The sequence below is a fragment of the Balaenoptera acutorostrata genome, chromosome 5 (genome assembly GCF_949987535.1).
Source record: "Balaenoptera acutorostrata chromosome 5, mBalAcu1.1, whole genome shotgun sequence".
Taxonomy (NCBI): domain Eukaryota; kingdom Metazoa; phylum Chordata; class Mammalia; order Artiodactyla; family Balaenopteridae; genus Balaenoptera; species Balaenoptera acutorostrata.
The window spans coordinates 48,087,149-48,110,978 of record NC_080068.1 but is presented as its reverse complement, the minus strand read 5'-3'; the positions used below and the strand labels follow the sequence as shown (position 1 = coordinate 48,110,978).

Here is a 23,830-nt window from a genome sequence, read left to right as displayed (position 1 = left end):
TTTTTATTTATTTATTTTATTTATGGCTGTGTTGGGTCTTCGTTTCTGTGCGAGGGCTTTCTCTAGTTGCGGCGAGCGGGGGCCACTCTTCATCGCGGTGCGCGGGCCTCTCACTATCGCGGCCTCTCTTGTTGCGGAGCACAGGCTCCAGACGCACAGGCTTAGTAATTGTGGCTCATGGGCCCAGTTGCTCCACAGCATGTGGGATCTTCCCAGACCAGGGCTCGAACCCGTGTCCCCTGCATTGGCAGGCAGATTCTCAACCACTGCGCCACCAGGGAAGCCCCTCCATTCATCTATTGATGGACATTTAGGTTGTTTCCATATCTTGGCTACTGTAAGTAATGCTGCTTTGAACGCTGGTGTGGCTAATGCTTTTCTTGAAGCCGTTTATCTGTTGGGGCTTGTGGTGGGCAGTTGTCTTTCCATTGCCTTTCCTCAGGGGTGGTCTGTGGGCAGCAATGACATGTTCGCTTTGTCTTGCCATCTCCTCCTCCTGCAGGTGGAAGCCGGACACCAGTGGTATCTCCAGGTGATCTACATCATTGGACCTGACACCATCTCAGGTCCCAGGGTCCAGCGCTCTCTCACAGCCCCTCTGAGGCGCAACCGAAGGGACCTGGTGGACCCCAGTGGCTGGCTGACCCTTGACGAATCCCTCATCTATGACAATGAAGGGGACCAAGTCAAGAATGGCACCAATATGAAGTCCCTGAATCTGGAGATGGAAGAGCCAGCTGTAGCTGCTTCTCTATCCCAAACCGGGGCGTCTATCAGCAGCGCCCTTGCTGCCATCATGCTCCTACTTCTGGTGTTTTTGGTGGCTTGTTTCATCACCAGGAAATGCCAGAAACAGAGGAAGAAGCCGCCCACAGGGGACATTTTGGAGGAATACCCTCTGAATACCAAGGTGGATGTGCCCAAGAGGGGCCCAGACAGGGTGGAGAAGAACGTGGACAGACAGTACTGCACCGTGCGGAATGTCAACGTACTCGGCGAAACCGAGGGCGCTTATGTGTTCAAAGGTGCTAAAGTAAAAAAATTGAATCTGGAAGTCAGAGTTCACAACAATTTGCAAGACGGAACAGAAGTTTAATGGAGGAGATCCATGAGTACTTTTTTTCTAAAATCATTTCTATAAAACGGGGGGAAATACTGGTATTTTTATAATCTTGCCGATTGAAAAGGGAAAACTATAGCTTTGAGTGGCGGAGGCACACATCACATGCATCAACTCACAGCTGAGCTACCTCATTAAACAAAGAACCACTGAGACCCCAGAGGATGGAAGTAGTTCTTTCCATGGATCCCATTAACCGTGTCAGCAGCAACAAATTGTTCCTTGTGTAAGGCTGATCTCAGAAAGCCAGTGTCTGGTGTTAGGACAGGAGTGAGCTCCACAGCTGGTGGAGCTCAGAGGGCTGGGGGTGTACCAGGCAGGTCTCAGAGGGAGAGAGACAGGGATGCAGGGCCTTCGGTCTCCTCCCCCCACTCCAGCTCCCTGCTGCTTGAGATTTTCCTGGGCCTCTGCACAGCGGAGTTCACGTTGCTGGCGCCCAGGTTCTGCTCAGAATTCTGCTAATCGGCACCTGTGTGCCTGCTTATGTGTCCACTTGACAACCTGCCCTCCATGGCTTCTGATTGTACCTTGCATCACCAGCCCTTTTCACCTGGGAGTTCAAAGTGCCCTGGACCCGAGCATTTCTCCACAACTCAAGGGAGAAACCTCGGCCTCGCCTGTCAGGCATCAGGCACAGCGGAACCCTCCTTATGGTGGGGGGGGGGGGGACTGAAACCTGGGGAAAGGAGGGGCCTGGCAGGCGCCTCAGAGAACATCGGTGATGCCCTGCACCCTAGGCCCAGGGGGATGTCCTTGTGCCCGGCTGGTTTACACTGCAGCCAGGACACATCCAGACATCCTGCCTGACAAAGGATGCCACCAGGCAAGATTGCTGCACTGTGGCCTTTTTATTCAGCATTGCTGTGGATGCTTGAAACACCTACCACAGTTCCTGCTACCCCAGGCTTTTCCCAGTCCAATAACAGACAAGCCGTGTGCTTTGCTAGCTGTGGGGTTTTTATTTGGTTAGGGTTGCAGAAAAGTCAGAGATTCATTTGAATAAAGCAAATTAGGAGAAAGCTCAGGCCAGAGCGAAATCAGAGTTAATGGATGCCAACTAGTAGTCATAGCAGAAAAGTACTAGTACTCACAGTAGAAAAGTACTAGTACTCACAGTAGAAAAGTACTGGTACTCCCAGCAGATAAAGTACTGGTACTCACAGTAGAAAAGTACTAGTACTCCCAGCAGCTAAAGTACTGGTACAGCAGATAAAGTACTAGTACAGCAGATAAAGGCACCGTTCCTGGTAGAGTGTTTCAGGGATTTCTCTTTTGGGGGTTCTTGTTTTGGTAGCTCAGGCACTTATTTTATCATATCAGCACATGACAAGGCCATGAACACATGGCTTTAAAATGATTTAGTGTTCAAATAGCAGCTTGATGATGTTGTACGTAGTGTGCACACCGCTTGCATTTGTGTTTCAGTTTTGTTTCTGCTGTATTGGCAAAAACATAAGCATGCATGTCATGTTATTTTGAACTGGAGGCACCATTCCATTGTTCAGGAGTAAAAGACACGTCCCCTTCCTGATGCACGGCATACTGTAATCACTGAGCAAATCACAGAGCATTCACATTGTGTAATATTTGTATTAGGATGGCCCTAGCTCTTTGAGAACATTCTACGCTGGAAACACTTTGGTCCTAAAAGCTAGAAAGAATGAACCGTGAAAGGTTTTAGGCATCTCAGCCGGAATCCAAGCTCCTTGAGAGAAGGGCGGGTGTGAGCCATGCCTTGGGTTCTCCAGCAGTGCCTTGTACACAACAAGCGCTCCAGGAATATTTGTTCAGTAAACAAATGAACGGTGTCATGGGTGAATGATAGAGGAATCAGTTTAGGGAGGGGAGGAGAGAGAGTATGGTGGCAATATCACAGGGGTAAGTAGAGGGGAAAAAAAACTATCTCTTCTACTTGGATTATAAAATAATCTTCTCATTGGAGCAAAGAAGCACCACTTGACATAGGCATGAATCTGGCAGTGGGCTTGAGGAGAACTGAACAGAAAAGCTGTAATAATATATTAGCAGGAGGTGAGACTGTGAGTCATTCTCCAGAGCAGGACATTTAGAGGAAAGTCTGACTTAGCAACTCCGAGCTGAGCACAAAGTTTGCAGGACAAGACGAGTTGGAGTGAGCGAGCCCAGAACCTGACTCCTGACTGCTCAGATGCTACTCGAGGCCAGCTTGGGTGTTGGGGCTGGAACTTCTGTATTGGACTCATGAACACCCAGAATTGGTGTCACATGGCTGGAGAGCTCATCAGCTGAGCACGGAATCCTCTCCAGAACAACCTAGAAAGTTGATGCTAATTCTGCAAGGACAGGAAGCCAGTTGCTCACCGAGCAACTTTTGATCTGGCCTGTTGTTTATCACTGCTCCTAGGTCCCTGAATGCTTGCACGTTGAAGCAGCAACTTTCCACTTGCTCGAATAGTCTTCTTGCACTGCCCTTCGCTTCCTACTAAATAGGGCACGTGGGCGGGCAGAATGTAGACAGATGGCAGAACAGAGCCATTGCGGGAAGGAGTGGAGACTGATCTCAGAGCGCTCCTAGCAGCCTCCGTGGAATTGTTCTCGAATGACAAGAGCAGCGTCGCTGAGGACCGTGAGATAGTGAGTTATCCGCGTGAAAGGAAAGCCCTTGGGGTATCCCCGCCTCCCTTCCTTTCTATCCCCCACTACATACACTTTATTGAGCGCTGATCCTTCCCTAGTGGACGCACACTTGTGAAATAGAAATGGCTCCGAGATGTAAAACTGAGATTTACTTCTTTGATACAGAATTTTTCATTTCTTTTATGTTTTATACGTCATACTAGGAAGCAGAGAACTTGGTGATTGATGTGCAGTTATACTTCAGTCAAAGCTCTCCTTTCGGTTTTTCTAACTTGCTCACTAAGGCCTTGTGTGTGTTTTACTAACCTTTTATACCATGTCTTTAGGTGAGAAGGAACAAAAGACCCTTAGGGCTTGCTATTTGCTATCACATGCTGGCTGTGAAGGTTAAAAGATAGAAGAGTCTGCACCTTTGCCCTTAGATTGTACCCCAGGCCTCCTGGCGGACTCACACAGATTCTTACAGGTAGATGCAGAAAGAGCGTTGGGATGTGTTTTGCACAGTTTTACAATAGTCCGTCTCGGTGTCCCACAGGTATTCATTCTTCTTGGATACTACACACCTGCTCAGACTTGAGTAAAACATCCGTGGTGCTGTCAACCTGATTTCTTGACTCTGAAATGATCTTTGTATTTCCAATACCAACTTGTGTGTTATGAATTCCTGATGTCTCCAATAGCATATGCCACTATATAAATTTGTATTCATAAATGACAGTCTGGTTGTGGTTTTTTTGCTATGTTCATCTCATTAGATTCTTCATCTCATTAATGTAAGACAATGCCATTGAGATGGCAAAATCATTCTAAAATTTGAGACAAAGGTTTTTGGAGAAAATCCCTTTGAAGGGGTTGCATCCGAGACACTCGCTACTTGTGCTAAGATCAAGGATAAATTACCTATCCCCACATTATCATAGTTCTTCTTTTGCGATCTGTTGAAACCCCAGAACAAAGAGGAATAACTAAAATCTCCATATGCAATACAATACAATAAGATGATTAGTTACACTATATTTATAATCATCAAACCTTCTCAGGACACTTGATATAGTGTGAAAATGGCTATGTCCTTTTATACAGGCACAAAGATTTGTTAAGTGTCCGTGACTCACCCTGGAGATGACCAAAACTCCAAATAAGAATTTATTGGCTCGTGCAGGAAAAATGGCAGAGTCAGAATGAAACTTAGCCCAGGCATTCTGCAAGCCTGTGCCTTTGTCCCCTCTGGGAAACCAGTGACAGTGGCCAGCAGGGCTCTGTTGGCATCTTTTGATGGCACATTTGCAAACCCAGCAAGACTTGAAAAAGGATTTTTTCATGAAATCTGGGGAAAAGATGCCACAACCAAACCTGGGATTTCCTTAGATGCTGTCATGGGCTTCGTGTAAACTTTACTTCCTCACAATTTCCTATGATTGTGCCTTGCCTAACAGCAGGCTCTAAGCCCTGGGATGCATTTCTCTCAGGCCCATGCAGAAGCTGTCTCAGGAGCCAATCTATGAATTGTTAGGACTGGCTGTGAAAATGCTTCCTGATACCTGAAATTTCATGGCCATACAATGTAGGAAACTTGGGGGTAAATGGCAGAAAATGAGTTCTCATTTAGATTTTGCAATATCTCACAGAATAGGGTTTTGAAGAAACATAATGAGAACAGATGAGGGAGACTATTGAGAATATCCTACTAGATTCAACCCCATGAAATTCCTAATTTTATAAGTTAAAAATAGTCCAGTATCAGGGCTTCCCTGGTAGCGCAGTGGTTGAGAATCTGCCTGCCAATGCAGGGGACACGGGTTCGAGCCCTGGTCTGGGAAGATCCCACATGCCGCGGAGCAACTAGGCCCGTGAGCCACAATTACTGAGCCTGCACGTCTGGAGCCTGTGCTCCGCAGCAAGAGAGGCCGCGACAGTGAGAGGCCCACGCACCGCGATGAAGAGTGGCCCCCGCTTGCCACAACTAGAGAAAGCCCTCGCACAGAAACGAAGACCCAACACAGCCATAAATAAATAAATAAATAAATAAACCCAAAGTTTAAAAAAAAAAAAAACTCACCTGACCTTGTGTGTTTAAAAAAAAAAAGTCCAGTGTCAGTAGTTTACACTGCTCAACTTAATATTAAGATGCCACAGTGAGTAATAAAGATTCTATCCCCAAATGAGCCTGAGACAGCTCTAAGCAGGAGCCCTTTCAATGGCATACTGAGTAGCTAGTGGCCCAGGTAAAGTCCTAGGGACAATATCAATAACATGTCGGGCACATCTGCCAATCAAGAGCAATGACTTCTTCACCTTCTCTACCTCATTCAGTCCTGGTGAAATAGTTGTAGGTCATTGTCCTGGATAATTTTCTTTGAAAGTTCCAGATGAATCCCAGAGTTTCAAGTCTTTGCACAAACTGATGTTGCTTGAAAATGGTCCAAAGCTCCTATAACTGTAATTTAACGCTCGTCCCGAAAAATTCAGTCACTTGATTGATACAACAAAATAGACCCATGGTGCAACTCTCTCTAAAAAAACTAGCAGAATTTTTATCCCCATGCTCATTTTGGTTTAAGGCTACCAAGCTCCAAGACCAGCAAATTATAAAAGTTTATTAGAATCCCAGACTGGGAGAGTTTCTGTAAATTGTTAAAAAAAAAAAAAAAAAAGGTTTCAAGATGCCTCCCTTCAACATTCTCACTAAAGGAATGTTTCCAAAATGAACCAATCCTCTATACTAGTAACACACAAAAGTCGCTGTGCTGCTTATTCTGTTTGCCTTCACACCAATTCTCTGCCCTGTTTATGCTCCAGGAAACTGACTTCCCAAAATTGCTTCTCCGAGGCTTTCTTGCACCCTTGGCTTTTGGTCGAGATTGGCCAAATGGAGACACTGATGGGAAAGAAGTTAAGGTGTCTATCCCTCCCCGCTGCCTTGCTGTGGTTCTGGCACTGCCTGCATCCCTCCTGGGCCACAGGTCCTGTCGGGCAGCCCCCTCCCACTGTCCCTGTCCCTGAGGCTGTGACAACACCGTCCCTCACCCATCAGACCTAGAGGTAGCCATGCTTTGATCCTGTCTCTAGTCCTCTGGCTTCATCACCCCTGTGGATTCCTTTGACTTAACCCTGCCCATGCTTCCGTAGACTCCCTTTTTTAAACTATTTATTCAAACCCTTTTAGTTTGCTATTTCTCTTCTGCCAGAACTATAATAGAGTCCTTAAATTCATTGTCATTTGATTATAATTTTCTAATATAAATCAGAAATAATCACTTGAACTCAAATCCTGTCTTAATTCTAAATTTGCCCGTTATTATAATCAGTGGCACACTGATAAATATTTCACGCCCAGCTTTTGGCATCAGGGAAGGCCTGATTGGAAGCATTTGCTGGCTTTTGTGTTGTATATGCCCTCACCATGGCAGAATTTAACCTAATTTCACTGAACATGGAGATGGGAAGAGATACCCAGGAACACAAGTTTATAGAGCATTTCTACCACACAGATAAAGTAAACATAAATAACCTCAAGATCATCAATAACAGTAAAATGTCAAGGAATTAGAAAGTTTGAGTACCTTTGCTTTTAACATAACTTATTCAGTTGTGTTTATTTAATATAATTTTTAATAATGGCTCTGTTTACTTGCAAAACTCCTGAAAATTTAGCAATTGGCTCTCTCATGCTGGGCCGGCTCAGCTCACAACTGTGAGAGAAAACATAATATCCACAACCGCTTGGTCAATTTAACCTGCTTTTGTTAGTTTTTCCCTCACATTTTACCATACATTTAAAATATACCTCAATAACTTTGCTCTAAAATCTTATATTTGACTCTCAAATTGTTCTTTTTAGCAGAAAGAAAAGGTAATATAGGAAAATTAGCTTCTTATAAAACTACAAAGTGGTTCAATGTATTCAGAGTGGTGAAAGTTTCATCAAACAATTTTTTCTGGGTTTTTTTTTTTTTTCTGGATGACTATAAACCTGGCTTCTGGGATCCTAACATTTATCATTATTATCATTTTATCACCTAACATTTACTTCTGAGAAAATTCATCTGTTGAGGGAAAAGTATTAATTTTATAAATACACTATAGCATGATTCTAGTCTAAATGGTGGTAACTGGGCAGTTGTTACAACTAGAAAACCTCAAATAAACACAGTGCATTTTATTTTAAAGTTGCCATCCTGAAACCAAAGATGATAAACGCTGAACCTGGAATAATTAAAATAAATCCTACATGTAAACACCACCTGTTACTCATTTCCTTCTGGATATAAATCCAGCTTTATTACTTCCTGGTTGTGTGGGACAAAACTTGTAGAAGTTACTGAATCCCTCTGAGCCTCTCTCTGTATTTGCAAAATAGAGGTAATCACACCTAATTTAAGCTGGTCTGTAGACTTGAAATAAGACCATTTAATTATTCAATTAAAATTTGGCTCTGACAGGATGATCTAACTGTACTGCTTGGAAGGCAGCAGCAAACAACACCCAGTGTAGGTCATGCCCAGAGATGTTCCTATTCGTTTTCTCTTGCTGCTGCAACAGATTGCCACAAATTTAGTGGCTTAAAACAACACGAACATGTTATCTTACAGTTCTACAGGTCAGAAGTTCAAAATGGGTCTTACTAGGCTAAATTCAAGGTGTTGACAGGCTGCATTCCATCTCAAGGCTCCCGGGGAGAAACCATTTCCTTCCCTTTTCCAGTTTCTAGAGACCACCTATGTTCCTTAGATCATTACCCGCTCCCATCTTCGAAGCCAGCAATGACCAGTTGAGCTTTCTCATTGTACCATCTCTCTAGTTCAGATTCTGCTTGCCTCTTCCCCATTCAAAGACCCCTGTGATTACATTTGGTCCACATCATCCAGGATAATTTCTTTATGTTAAAGTCAACTGATTAGACTTATATGTGGAATCTAAAATATGACACAAATGAACTTATCTATGAAACAGAAACAGATTCACAGACACAGAGAATAGACTTGTGGTTGCCAAGGGGGAGGGGGACTGGGGAAGGGATGGATTGGGAGTTTGGGATTAGCAGATGCAAACTATAATATATAGAATGGATAAACAACAAGGTCCTATTGTACAGCACAGGGAACTATATTCAATATCCTTTAATAAACCATATGGAAAAGAATATGAAAAAAAAAAGTTCAGCTGATTAGCAAACTTAATTCCATCTGCAACAACAATTCCCCCTTGCCGTGTAATGTAACATATTCACAGATTCCAGGGGTTGTTGGACATCTCTGGGGACCATTACTCTGCCTACAACATATGCCTATCATAATATGGTGCAGAGTTTTGAACCACAGAAGCCAGAATACCCAAACCACTAGCCCCCTCCTGCTGCTGCTGTAAACCAGCAGATTGTCTCTTTTGCTCAAAAAATTTACTTTCAGAAATGGAAGGGACCCACTCAGCGCATGCACCCATTTAGTCTGCATGTCTTCCCTGTCTGCTGAGCTGACAGGGGTCATGAGTAATGCCAGTTTCAGTTGGTAGAGAATGTGTATATAACTATAGAGCTTTTGAACTTAAAAGAAGAATGGCTTCACCTAGATTGCTGCCTAGTCCTTTCTCCTCCCCTCATTCCTGAGGGGCCCTTGGGGTCAACCTCTTGGCATTATATGTAGATTTATAAGCAGTACACTGTAGCTGAGTGCTTTGGAGCCAAGTTGCTTGGGTTTGAATCTCAGCTACATGATCTGCTGGCTATGTAACCTTGGGCCAAGGTCTTATTCAGGCCGTACAGTTTATGCAACTCTTAAAAATGATACAGAATAGGACCTACCGCATCTGGTTGGGGTGAAAACTAAATAAGATGATGTGTGCAAAGTATTTAGAACAGTGTAATGGGTACTGAAAAAAAATGTTAGCTAAATTGTTGATTATTTTGTAGTCCCAAACACCAAAATAACATTTGGTTTAGTGGTTGAGTTCTTTCCCCAAGGAAACTCTGATTTCCATGCCTAACACTCTCCTGGGGTCTAGAGACTCTCAATATTTCTACCTGTCCCCAGACCTGAATATTGGATGTAGTTGTCCTTGTTCCATTTGACAAAGCTTGGCCATGTTGCTAGCTCCCAACTCCTCCCCAATGCCTCTCTGTTTGCTGCTAAGATGGGTTAGCTTACTGTTCAGAACTATCCCCTCACTGTCCTACCCACAATGGGCAAAGTATACTTCCCCCTCCTCCGCCGTTGGGCTCAGTCATGTTACTTGCTTTGGCCAATAGGATGTTAGCAGCAGTGACGCAAGCAAGGGCTTGAGACGTTCTTGCATAGTTGGGTGCACCCTCTTGTACTCTGACGTCACCAGGAGAAGAACTTCCTCCAAGTAGCTGTTGCCCCTTCAGCCTGGACCCAGAATGGACCTATGAAGCAGAGCCACCTCAGCCATCCTGCAGAGCTGAGAGAATACATAAATGATTTGTTTTAAGCCCCTGTGTTTGAGGGTAGTTTGTGATATAGCATTATGGTGGCGGCAGCTAACTGATACATTTGTTCATCCTCTTAAAAGTTTTCACAATACAGCCCTGATTAAAAACTAATCACTGGGGCTTCCCTGGTGGTGCAGTGGTTAAGAATCTGCCTGCCAGTGCAGGGAACATGGGTTCGAGCCCTGGTCCGGGAAGATCCCACATGCCGCGGAGCAACTAAGCCCATGTGCCACACTACTGAGCCTGCGCTCTAGAGCCCACGAGCCACAACTACTGAGCCTGAGTGCTGCAGCTACTGAAGCCCACGCACCTAGAGCCCGTGCTCGGCAAAAGAGAAGCCACCGCTATGAGAAGCCCGCGCACCGCAACAAAGAGTAGCTCCCACTTGCTGCAACTAGAGAAAGCCCGTGCAGCAACAAAGACCCAACAGATCCAAAAATAAATAAATTAATTAAAAAACAAAAAACTAATCACTGAACTAAACTAATCTGTATGCCTGTTCACATCTTCTCCTAGTAACCAATCACTCCCTATGCCATACAGTCAAAAATTTCTCCCTTTCTATCCTTATTTTATTTTCAAATGGTAATGTCATCAATTCACACACCTGTGAACAAGAAGCTGTATAAAATAATGTTCATTGCAGCATTATTCAAAGTAGCAAAATATTGAAACGATGTAATACCCATGATCAGGAGAATGAGGAACAAACCATGATATAGCCATAAAATGGAATACTATATAGCACTTAAAATGAATGATGAACAATTGCTACTAGAGTAGCTAGCATTGAACAGAAAGAGCCAGTGGCAGAATATACATCATGATACCACATATTTAAAGTTTAAAAATCTGCTAAAGAGTATCATATGTTTATGGCTATATCAATATTTTGAAACAAGTGTAACAGCATGCATGAGATTAATAACACTGTGTATACTGTTGGGTTATCTTTGGAGAAAGAGTGAGGGAAATGGGTCAGAAAAAGCACAAAAGGAACATCAATTGTATCAACATACCTTTTAAAATGTCTTGAAAACATTCTAAAAAAATACAGCATAATGTTTAAGACTTGATAAAGCTGGGTGGTGAGTACACAGGTATCAATATTATTATAATATTATCATTTATTCTTGGTATCTTTCAAATATTTACAATTAACATTTTTAATAGCAGTGTTTTTAAGGAGAGACTGTGGGAGTTATTATAAACTGCTTGCTATGATCTGAATGTTTGTGTCCCCCCAAAATTAATATGTTGATATCCTAATCCCCAGAGCAATGGTCCTTGGAGGTGGGGTCTTTGGGAGGTTGTTAGGCCCTGAGTGTGGAGCCCTCATGAATGGGAGTCTCCAGAGAGCTCTCTTGTCCCTTCCACGGTGTGAGGATACAGTGATACTTTTGTGTATTTTTTCTCCGTTAATCTGTCTTATGTCATTTTAATTCTTAGAGCAGCCAGGAGAACCTAGAAGGGTAGAGGAAAATTTCTCCCTGCCTGGCAGGATAAACAACCTGCCATTTACTCCCTCTGTGACTTTGCTCACTTTACCTAATCTCTGTGTCTCAGTTTTCTCATTTATAAAATGGGGCTAATAGTATCTACCTTATAGGTTTATGGTAAGATTTAAATTAGTGCATATCTGTGAAGAATTCAGAACAGTGCCCGGCACAAAGGAAATACTAGATAAGTGTTACGGAATGTTATTAAGTGTTTAGATGTTCGCCATCCCGTACCAGGCCCTGAGCTTCTTGGCAGTGGGGACTGTCTGATCTCTGAATCCACAACGCCTAGAACAAAACAAGCTTGCACTAAATCTGAAGAAAAGCTTAATGTAAGTGAAGGAGAAGTGAAAACCGATGACATGGGTTTCACTGTGAGGATGAAGCGAGACGAGGGCGGCAGAGTTTTAGAGACTCCGAGGGCGAAAGGCCGAAGGCGCGCCTGCGCGGAACTGGCGCCCGGACGGCCGCGGGGCGCGGCTTCGCTTTCCCAGCCTGCGGTGGCGATCAGGTGGACTCGGGAGGCGGTGGAGGGGCGGGAGGAAGGGGCGCGGTCCCGGTCACGGGCGGGAGCGACCGCGGAGCAGCGGCGGCCGGGGCGCACTCCCTCGCTGGCCGCTCTTCCGCACGCCCGTTCCCGGGGCCCGCGCTCCAGGTAAGTTCAGCCTCCCCGCGCGTCGCCGGGAGCCTCGCCCGCCACCCCGGCTGCCCCGCGGCTCGGAGCCAGGGTCGCGCCTCGGCCGGTTCCCCCGCGAGCGCAGCGCGGCCCCGGGTCAGCGCTGGGCTGGCACCCACGCCGCGTACCGACCCGGCTGCGGGGTGCAGGGCCTCGGCGGGCTGAGGAAGCTGAGGCCCCGGGCAGCAAAACTGCCTGCCCTGGGAGGGTCACCCAGTTCTGCTCAGGGCGGGGCGCAAGCTGTCCCGGCGCCCTCGACCCTTGGCTTTTCGTCCCAGCTAGCCGCGCAGGGATACAGTTGGCCATCTTGGCTTCCCCGACCCTCGGGTCTTGGGAACAGAGAAAAAGTGGGGAGTCGGAACGGTTCTCCCGGTCCCTGGCGTCGTAAGAGGGCTGGCTCCACGCTCTGTTCTGAGGACTTGAAGCCCACCCATCCTTGTGAGCACGTCCCTCCTCTTCACTTAGGCAATTTACTTTATTTCACTTAATTTTTTTAGGAGGTAAAAGAAAAGTGTATTTACATATTGGGCGTTGGGAGTCCGAGAAGTTTGCTTTTCCATGAAAAGACTCACCTTTTTCTTTGATTGCAAGAGTCTGATTCACTGGACATGAATCATTCCCCTGGCATTTGAGTCAGCAGGTAGGGGATCTGAGTACTTGTTTGCAAGTGACCATATATAGGAAATTGTGGTTTCTGCGGGGTCAAGGAGCTTCTGGGTCAAGGAGGTTTTGGGTCGCTGGAGGCCCCTCAGGCTGCTGATAAGAAGGTTGTAACACGGCCCGGCTAAATTATTTCCAAGGATTTGTGTTCTACACAGTCAGTCAGACTCTGTCCTCCGCCAGAGCTACATTTACAACTTTCTATGAAAATTGTAACTCATAAAAACATTATTCTGTAAAGATATCTCCATTGGCTTTCATGAAGGCAGAAAACTTCAAACTGACGAGAAAGGGAATTCAAAGATGTAAAGAAAACCAGAGGCTTGTTCCCAGAGCCGCGTGGTTCTGTAGAGACATCGGCTGAAATATAGGGACCGAGGAGGAAGTAAAGGAAATGATGTAAACGCTGTAATCTCTTTCAGAAAAGGATGTTTAAGGTTCTGTTGTTGTTAGGTCATTTAACCTCCACTGTGGAGTAATTTTTCACTTCTTAAAACTGAAATCAGGGGCTTCCCTGGTGGCGCAGTGGTTGAGAATCTGCCTGCCAATGCAGGGGACACGGGTTCGAGCCCTGGTCTGGGAAGATCCCACATGCCACGGAGCAACTAGGCCCGTGAGCCACAACTACTGAGCCTGCGCGTCTGGAGCCTGTGCTCCGCAACAAGAGAGGCCGCGATAGTGAGAGGCCAGCGCACCGCGATGAAGAGTGGCCCCCGCTTGCCGCAAGTAGAGAAAGCCCTCGCACAGAAACGAAGACCCAACACACAGACAAAATAATAATAAATAAATTTAAAAAACAAAAACTGAAATCAGTAGTAAATGTTTGTAATTTACAATTATATGCAAATCAACGCATATTGAGCATTAGCCTTGACAGTGTATGGGCGGGGCACTTGGGTAAGGCAGAGGCTTGGGGGTTAATGTATACCCTTGGACTGTGACTGCCTAGGTTCCGTAGAGGGACACGTACTCGCTGTGAGACGGAACGTTATAGTACATTCGGCCCTCCGTAGCCGCGGGTTTCAAAGTTGAACCGCAGTTGGTGGAATCAGCGGATGCAGAACCCGCGGGTAAGGAGAGCCGACTGTACTGTGCCTTTGTATATAGGGACCTTGAGCATCTGAGGATTTGGGTAAACGCGGGGCAAGATGGTGGAGGGGGCCTGGAACCGTGGATGCTGAGAGATCGACTGTACCTCTCTGCGCCCCAACTTCTTCATTTGCTAAGTGGAAATGTTCTTAATGATACCCAGCTCCCCTGGATTATTGTGAGGCTGATATCATTCATTCATTCAATAAGCATTTTTTTTTTAGTACTTTCTGTGTCTCAGTGAACAAACTTAACAAAAATCTCCAGCCTTTTGGAATTGACCTTATAATGTTTAATTTTTTTTAATTTTTATTTACTTATTGGCCAAGCCGCGCAGCTTGTGGGATCTTAGTTCCCCAGCCAGGGATTGAACCTGCCCGGCAGTGAAAGTGCGGAGTCCTAACCACTGGACCGAAAGGGAATTCCCTATTGTGTTTTTTTATATTACCTGCAACATAGTAAGAACTCAAAACATTAGCTGATGTGATTACACATATTATTTCATTTAGTGCCAGCAACAGCCGTCCTCTCCCCTTTTTACAGATGAGGAAACTGAGGCTCAATGAAATTGTGTCTAGCTTTAAGAGGCAAAACCAGAACTAATGATATTTTGTATCTGCTGTATATTTAGAGGGATGTAGCCGTTAGCCCTTGTAACTAGAAAGCTGACTGCCCTCCCCTACAGAAAGCCTGAGAAAATCAAGTCCCTAGAAATATTTAAATTCCAGAGACTAATAGTGTCATTTCCTATTGAACGTTGCTCTGGGGCTATCACTGAATTTTTAGAATATTTTGTTCCCAGCAAGGGTGGGAGCAACTTTATTTCTAAGCCAATCCTGGAGATTTGCCAGCATGTTTGAATAATGTCTACATATGAAAGTGTGTCTGGGTTCCCAACCAGGCATCCATCAAAGAATTGCCCTTTTTCACCTATGGTCCCTACCAAGGACTGGACCTTCCTCAAAGAGCAGGCATGTCTGTTTATAACAGGCTGTAGACTTGAAGCCTTGTAAAATGTAAATGAAGATTCAGAAACACAAGGGATCAAACTGAAGCCAGCTGAAAACTGGGGGAGGGGGACAAGTTTTTGTTGTTCCCTATGATGGTAGTTAAAAGAAGTCAACAATCACTGTAGTTCTCCTGGATGTTAAATGAGTCAAAAATTGGCTTCCAGGAAACATATTTGCAAACCTCTTATGTACAGAGACTTTTTTTCTCTCTTGTTTTGAGCCCTTCACAGGTCTAGCACAGTCCCTTGTAGATAGATAGTTGGTGTTCGGTGATGTTTGTTTAGCAAATGCTGTACTTGATGTTAGAGAAACATCCTCTTCCTGAGGTGGTCTCTCTTTGAATGTTGACTTCTGTTTTCTGGATTAGAGATAAAGGGTTAGGCTGAGATTATTGTGTTCTGAATCCCAGATTTATACTGTTCATACTTTTTTTTTTTCCTTTTAATAGGTTAGTGTGATCTCAAGAGAAAGGTGGGATATCATGGCATCTATCTGGGTAAGTAAAAATCAAGCCTTCATAGCACAGTAACTTATCTGAGTCAAATCGAAATACAGAAAATCAAAATATTAAGAAAAAATTGTATAAGTTGATAAAAGGTTTATGTGAAAAAATTAACATGCCCCAAAAGCTAGAGGATGTCTAAAAATAAGAAAATATTAAAATTTATTGTAAAGGTACATAGTTAAAATAATTTGTACTGACACCAAAGCAGGGAGGTCAATAATAGAGAATAAATTATGTGATTTGGGAATTTATTATAAGAAAAAGACATTTCATATCAGAGAGGAGAAGATGGCTTATTCAATAAATGATGTTAGGAAAACTTCTCGCTGTTTGAGGGAAAAAGTAAATCTGTATTCCTTCTTCCTTCTTACATGAAACTAAATTTCAGATGGATAAAATACCGTAATGAAAAAGACAAAATATGGTTGAATTTAAAAAATAATCTTGGACTGGGGAAGGCAGTTACAACTAAGATACAAACCGAAAGCCTAAAAGAAAAATATTGATCTATTGAACTAAATACAAATTTATAATTTATGATAGCAAACAGTATATTAGTGGAGTCAGAAGACAACCCACAGGAAAAAGTATTTGCAGCACATTTGACAAGAGACTCATTTCAGTAACATAAAAATAACTTGACTACATCAATAAGAAAAATGAACTCGATGGAAAAATTTGTGAAGGACATGAATAGGATACGAAAAGAATTATAAATGTCCAACAAACATATGAAAAGTTGCTATACCTTACTGAGAAATAAAGAAATGTAAATAACACAATGAGAAATCATTTCTATCTAAGTATTGGTAAAGGTGAAAAAAAATGTAAGAAGACCAGTGTTGCAGAGGATGTGGGCAAGACGGGCACTCTCATACTCTGTTCATAGGAGAGTAAAGTTGGCACTCTTCGGGGACGGTATTTTGGCCATATCTATCAGTGTTTAAATGCTCACCCTGTGTAACCCAGTAGTTCCACTTCTGGGTATTTATCATATAGATACACTTGCATGAGGTTGAAGAAATAAAGGCTGATGGGCATTCATTTGTACTAATGAAAATACACAATAAATGGCCATCCATGGGTTATGATATTTCTCAATTGTAACTTATAGCCATTTTTATGTAATCATTTAAAAAATGAGAAAAAGTGAGTCCGCTGTCTATGTATTGACAAAAGAAAATGTCCAGAGTTATATTAATCAATAAAAAAAAAAAAAATCCAGTTACAGAATAGTACATACAGAGTGATTCTGTTTTAGAGAAAGAAAAAAGAAAAGAAAAAAATAGACACATAAGGACTGTATTACATGAAAACTTTCTGGAAAGGTGGAACTATGAGCAGGGGCACTTTCATTTTCAATGCATCACCTTCTGTGCTCTGATTCTTTTTTTAAAATTTTTTTTCTTTTTTTTTTTTTTGGGCCATTCACGCGGCCTGTGGGATCTTAGTTCCCCAACCAGGGATCGAACCCGTGCCCCCTGCATTGGAAGCACATATTCTTAACCACTGGGCCACCAGGGAAGTCCCTCTGATTTTTTTTAATGATGAAAATACATTTTATTTTATAAGCGAGGGGCAGAGAGGCTTCAAGAATGACCCGTATGGAGACATGAGCAGGCCTTGTTATGCACGGTGTCGGTAGATGTGCTATTGTGAGGCTTTGCTTGGTCCCAGATTATTTTCTGTCACTGGCCAGTAGGCTGATCTCCCCCTTTCCAGGTCTGAAATTCCTGCTGCTATTATGGATATGTAGTAGAGTCAGATGAAAAAAAATTTCATCTCTCCAAAAAATTAGTCTCCCTCTAGCCCTTGTCCATTAGTGAATCGACATGGAATTAGTTGTTCGGGCTCTCCAGCTGACACCTTCTAAGTTATGACACATTTCTGAAGGGCTGGGAGAGACCCAGGTGAGTGTGAGAGAGGGTGTATTTGTTTCCTACTGCTTCCATAAGCAATCACCGCACATTTAGCAACTTAAAACAATACCCCTTTATTATCTCCACAAGTTCTATATGTTAGAGCCCAAAATGGGTCTCATAGCGCTAAGATCAAGGAGTTGGCAGGGCTGCATTCCATTCTGAGACTTTGGGAAGAATCCACCTCTGAGCTTATTTAGGTTGTCGGCAAAATTTAGTTCCTTGCAGTTGTGAGAATGAGTGCCTTGCTGGCTGTCAGTGGGGGCTATCCTTATCTCCTGGAGGCCATTGCCAGTCCTTGTGTGTGGCCCCCTACATCTCAGAACCGCAGCGGTGCATGGAATCCTTCTCACGCTTGCAGTCTCTCTAGCTTGCCCTTCTGGGACATCTCTCTTCTGCCGTCCTCTACTTCCTCCAGCTGGAGACGGTTCTCTGCTGTTAAGTGCTCACATTATTAGATTGGGCCCACCCGGGTAATCCAGGATAATTTCCCTATTTTAAGGTTTGGAACCTTAATTGCATCCTCAAAGTCCCTTTAGTCATGTAACATAACACATTCACAGGGTCCAAGGATTACCGTGTGGACATTGTATTTGGGAGCCATTATTCTGCCCACCACAAGGGGATGGTAGCATTGGGCATCGGGCAGCAGGAAAGAAGGGACGGGAGTAGACGAGAAAAGGGAAGATGTGCTGTGGGCAGGAGAGGAGATTGGGGGGCTCGAGTGAAGAAAGAGGCCCTAGCCAGAGAGGGGCTCCTACTGCCTCGCTTTTTCTTGCCTATTTTCCTCCTGTCTCAAATTAAAGAACTAACATTTATGAGTGAGATATCTGAGAGCAAATATTAAAAACAACTCAGAGCTACTATGGAAAACAGTATGGTGCTTCCTCAACAAATTAAAAATAGAATTACCATATGATCCAGCAATCCCATTTCTGGATAAATATCCTAAGAATTGAAAGCAGGATCTTGAAGAGATATTTGCACACTTGTGTTCATAGCAGCATTATTCACAATAGCTAAAAGCTGGAAGCAACCCAAGTGTCCGTTGATGGATGAATAGATAAACAAAATGTGGGGTATGCATATTGTGGAATATTTAGCCTTTAAAAGGAAGGAAATTCTGACATATGTTGCAACATAGATGAACCCTGAGGGCATTATGCTAAGAGAAATAAGCCAGTAATAAGAAAACAAAATACTGTATGATTCCATTTATATGAGGTATCTGAAGTAGTCAAATTCATAGAAGCAGAAAACAGAATTGTAGTTGCCAGGGTCTGGGGGGAGGGGGAAGGGGGGATTTGTTGCTTAATGGATATAGAGTTCTAGTTCCATACAATGAAAAAGTCAAGTTCTGGAGATCTGTTTTACAACAATGTGAATATTCTCACCACTACTGAACTGTACACTTAAAAATGTTTAAAGTGGTAAATTTTATGTTACATTTTTTTTAAACCACAATTTAAAAAACTCTCAGATTTCTGTAAATACTCTTATCACTGTTTTATCTGTTCTCTTCTTCCCTCTTAACACAAAAGCACATACACACCCAAACACAAATGAGCAATCAGTCCATGCTTTTCTACAACATGGTTGATCGTTTGTGTTTACCAGTGTACGGTGAATTTATTAGAGTGATATGATCAAGAGGGAAGATTTCGGTTGCGATTTCAGTACATTACTGTTGGAGATGAAAGATTAGCTGGTTTCCTAAGTCTGTATATGCTATCTAGGAGTGTTGAAACCCTCCCATTGTTTCAGATGTTGCATTACTATTTCCTTTGTTAAAATTTTTGAATATGGTAGCCACACTTTTCGAAAGTTTGCATTACATAACTTTGCTTTTATGAAAGATCTGTGTTAGTACAGGCACACATTGGAGACATTGCAGTTTGGTTCCAGACCGCTGCAATAAAACGAGTATCGCAATAAAGTCGCATGAAGTTTTTGGTTTCCCAGTGCATATAAAAGTTATGTTTTGGAAACCATGAAATTCCTAGAAGAAAACATTGGCAGAACACTCTTTGACATGAATTGTAGCAGTATTTCTTGGATCTGTCTCCTAAAGCAAAGGAAGTAAAAACAAAAATAAATAAATGGGACCTAATTAGACTTAAAGTTTTTTCATAGCAAAGGAAACCATTGACAAAATGAAAAGACGACCTACTGAATGCTAGGAAATATTTGCTAATGATATGACCGATAAGGAGTTAATATCCAAAATATATCAACAACTCATACAACTCAACATCAAAAAAGCAAACAACCCAATTAAAATGTGGGCAGAAGACCTGAATAGACATTTTCCCAAAGAAGACATGGAGATAGCCACTGGACACATGAAAAGATGCTCAACATCGTTAGTCATCAGAGAAATGCGAATTAAAACCACAATGAGATATCCTCACACCTGTCAGAACGGCTGTTATCAAAAAGAACACTCATAACAAATGTCGGTGAGGATGTGGAGAAAAGGGAACCCTCCTACACTGTTGGTGGGAATGTAAATTGGTGCAGTCACTATGGAGAACAGTATGGAGGTTTCTCAAAAAACTAAAAGTAGTTTAGTTTTGACCATATGACCCAGCAATTCCACTCCTGGATATATATCCAAAAAAACCCAAAAACACTAATTTGAAAAGATACATGCAGCCCAATGTTCATAGAAGCATTATTTACAATTGCCAAGATATGGAAACAACCTAAGCCATCAACAGAACAGATGAATGGATAAAGATGTGGTGTGTGTGTGTGTGTGTGTGTGTGTGTAAATATATATACACACACACACATACATACAATGGAATACTACTCAGGCATAAAAAGAATGAAATTGTGCTATTTGCAGCAACGTGGATGGACTTGGAGGGCATTATACTGTGTGAAATGTCAGAGACAAATAATGTACCATATCACATATGTGGAATCAAAAAATTCAACAAACTAGTAAATATAACAAAAGAGAAGGAGAGTCATAAGTATAGAGAACAAACTAGTGGTTACCAGTAGGGGGTGCAATATAAGGGTAGGGCAGTAAAGAGGTACAAACTGTTAAGTATAAAATAAACTATAAGGATATATTGTACAACACGGGGAATATAGCTGATAAAAAAGTTATGTTAACACTATACCGTAGTCTGTTGTGTAGAATAGCATTGTCTAAAGAAACAATGTACATACTTTAATTTAAAAATGCTTTATTGATAAAAAATGCTAACTGTCATCTGAGCCTTCAGGGAGTCATAATCTTTTTTGCAGTAGTAACATCAAAGATCACTGCACACAGATCACCATAACAAATATAGTAATAATGAAAAAGTTTGAAATATTGCTGGAATTACCAAAATATGACACAGAGACACGAAATGAGCAAATGCTGTTGGAAGAATGGCGCTGATAGACTTGCTTGATGTAGGGTTGTCACAAACCTTCAGTTTGTAAAAACACAATATCTGCAAAGCAAAATGAAGTGCAATAAAGACATGATATGCCTGCACCTGTTTTTGGTAACTGAAAGAAATCCAAAGAGGATTTTTGCTTTTATGCCATCAATGTATTAATGTAGGTCTTTCTTAAAACTAAAGTGGCATAAAATGAACTTTTGAAAATCTGGGGATACCCTTGGCTTTACACCATTTCAGCTTATGGAAGGTTTCATAGAGATGCTCTGCATTAAGATAATGGGGGAAACCTGTGTATCTCTGTTCAGGCTTGGCTTCTACTACTTCACCCCTGATGAGAGGGCCTGGTATCTTATCAGTTTGTGCTCTTTGAACTCAAGGTCTTTGTCAAATGTTGCCTTTACATCTATAGCAAGCACTCAGGCAACACACAAATGAGAATGTCTTGGAACATTTTTATTAAGATACTATAGCAGTATTTTTCCTATGTGTGCCTTCTACAAGGCTGGCTTTCTCATAGGAATACTCTGAGCTCTTTGCTCCTTGGTCAATTCCTAACTTACTTTTACAGAATAATAATGAATGCAATAACTATTTGAACCCTCAAATTAATATTTTTATTATGCTACTAAAATTTTTTAACATTAGCTCATAATCACTATAATCATCATGAACTGTTGTAACATCCGAACTAACTATACACTCTCCCTTCCCCATTCCAAATGCTAATTTGCAAAATGAGGAAGGGGAACATAGAAAGACTCTGGAACCAAGGGATAAAAGAAACTTTATGAAAATATAACTTCCTGTAAACATGAAGGAGTTCATCCAAAGGGTAGCTAAACAATGAAAGCAGCGTGTACCTAGTGCAATGGGCTCTACGGGATCAGAAAGAAGACCATCCAGCCACAACCCCAGTTCTACTTTTCATGACTCTCTAATTGATTAAAAGGCAAACTCTTGAATATGACCTTGAGCAAATTACTTAGTCTCTTGCTATGTCTGTTTCCTCATCTGTAAAATAAGTGTAATAACAGTACCTACATCATCTAGGCTTTGAAAGCATTAAATCAGTTCATGGGAAACGCATGAACAGTACCTGGCATGCAGTGAGCACTCAGTAGATGTTGTAATCATTATCATTTCGGTATATTGGCTTTTTTCTAAAAACATATTCCTTGATAATTAATATCCCTGCCACTGTTTTAGTGAAGAAGCTTCTGCCTGTTTCCTGGGCCTGGTTTTAGTACAAATCAACAGCATCCTCTCCCCATTGGAATGATTCTCTCAGAGCCATCGGAAACCAATGGATTTTCCTCAAATAGATATTTTCTGACCACGCCTATTTTTAGTATTTTCTTGCATTTATATATATATATATAAAATATAAAATATATATATATAATATGACTATTTTTTAGAGGAGTTTTAGGTTCACAGCAAAATTAAGAGGAGGGTGCAGAGGTTCCCCGTGTGCCCTCTGTCTCCCACACGCACATGGCCTCCCCCATTGTCAACATCCCCCACCAGAGGGGTTCATTTGTTGCAATTGATGAACCTACATTGACACATCTTTATCACCCAAAGTCCGTAGTTTACATTACAGTTCACTCTTGGTGTTGTACATTCTATGGGTTTGGATGCTTATATATATTTAAAGGCATTCTGTGGGTTTGGATGCTTATATATATTTAAAGATAATCCTCTGTTCTCACTCCCAGTGGGTGGACCGCAGTACAGTTCTGGCACTCCCTAGGACTAGCATCAGACTCCACAGGTTTAAGGGCTCAAGCCTCACTTCAGACACCAGCGGCAAGCCTCAGAGCCACCTGCTGTTCTGGCCCAGGGGCTATAAATTAGGAGGTTTCCATGACCTTGATCAGTAAGTCTCTAGAACACCTCATAGAATTCACTGAAAGTGCTGTACTTAGAATTACAGTTTTATTATAAAACCTACACATAGAGCAAACTCTGGAAAGGCCCTGGATGCAGAGCTTCCAAGCCCTCTCCCCGTGGGGTCAGGGCACCTCACCTTTCCTGCATATCAGTGTGCTCACCAGCCAGGGAGCTTCTCTGAGCCTCGGCATCCAGAGCTTTTACTGGAGTTTCATTGCGTAGCCGTGACTGATTAAGTCACTGGCCACGATTGAACTCGATCTCCAGTCCCCTTGCGTTCCCAAAGTGCCAACCCTCTAATCACATGGCTGGGTCTTTTTAGTAACCAGCCTGATGCTACAGCTATCTCATGGCCCACCATGACTCACCTTATTAGCACAGTAAAGACACTCCCATCTCTCAGTAAATTCCAGTGGTTTTTGAAGCTCTGTGGCTGGAACCCAGGACAAAGATCAGATATATCTTTATTATACCATACATATATAACTCACATCAAGGCGGCATAGAGTTTTCAAAATGTCATATTCCTGTATTTTTTACTAAAAGGCTATCAACACTAAGGTACTGGTTATCTTAGGCTGATCGGAAGCTCTGATTGGAAGTTACATCTTTAATCACAAGTGAGACTGGGGGAAATGAGTTAACGTTTTGTAATAGATACAGATTGGCAGGCAGGGTCACTCAAAACATGGGGTCCATGAAGAAATACAAAAAGGGATGCTTGATAGTGGAAAGTTTGGGGAAGGTTTATCTAAGGTGGAAACTTGCTAATAGGAGAAGCTACCCCATCATAATATGTCCTTGGTGAGAATTAGAGAGCACAGCTTCCCTTCCCCACCCCATCCTTCCTCTCTTTCCTGGGAACAAGATAGGTGTGGTTTGACACATGAGGATACAATGTTCCCATTTCTGCAGTGTAACCCAGAGGAAGGACACCAGTGGTAGGGCTCCCAGGAAAGGTGCAGTGTGCTAATGTGGAGGGAATTTT

General features: G+C 42.7%; 2 protein-coding genes across 11 annotated transcripts in view; both read left to right on the top strand.

Annotated features, from left to right (window-relative positions):
- FRAS1 (Fraser extracellular matrix complex subunit 1) overlaps positions 1–4,453 on the top strand; it is a 457,113-nt gene extending 452,660 nt beyond the window's left edge. For all 6 annotated transcript variants that reach the window (XM_057546917.1, XM_057546920.1, XM_057546919.1 and 3 more), the window contains one exon: positions 503–4,453. In XM_057546917.1, the coding sequence (XP_057402900.1) occupies positions 503–1,096 (594 nt within the window). In that variant the 3' untranslated portion in view covers positions 1,097–4,453. The remainder of the gene's footprint in view (positions 1–502) is intronic.
- A 7,480-nt stretch (positions 4,454–11,933) lies between these two features.
- The window catches only part of ANXA3 (annexin A3), a 63,232-nt gene continuing 51,335 nt past the window's right edge, over positions 11,934–23,830 (top strand). The window contains exons 1-3 of one of the 5 annotated variants that reach the window (XM_057547126.1): positions 12,215–12,338; positions 12,857–12,999; positions 15,567–15,614. In XM_057547126.1, the coding sequence (XP_057403109.1) occupies positions 15,600–15,614 (15 nt within the window). In that variant the 5' untranslated portion in view covers positions 12,215–12,338; positions 12,857–12,999; positions 15,567–15,599. Of the gene's footprint in view, positions 12,016–12,207; positions 12,339–12,856; positions 13,000–14,059; positions 14,090–15,566; positions 15,615–23,830 lie in introns of those variants that run through there. The other 4 variants (XM_057547127.1, XM_057547125.1, XM_057547122.1 and 1 more) reach the window with 4 other exon arrangements.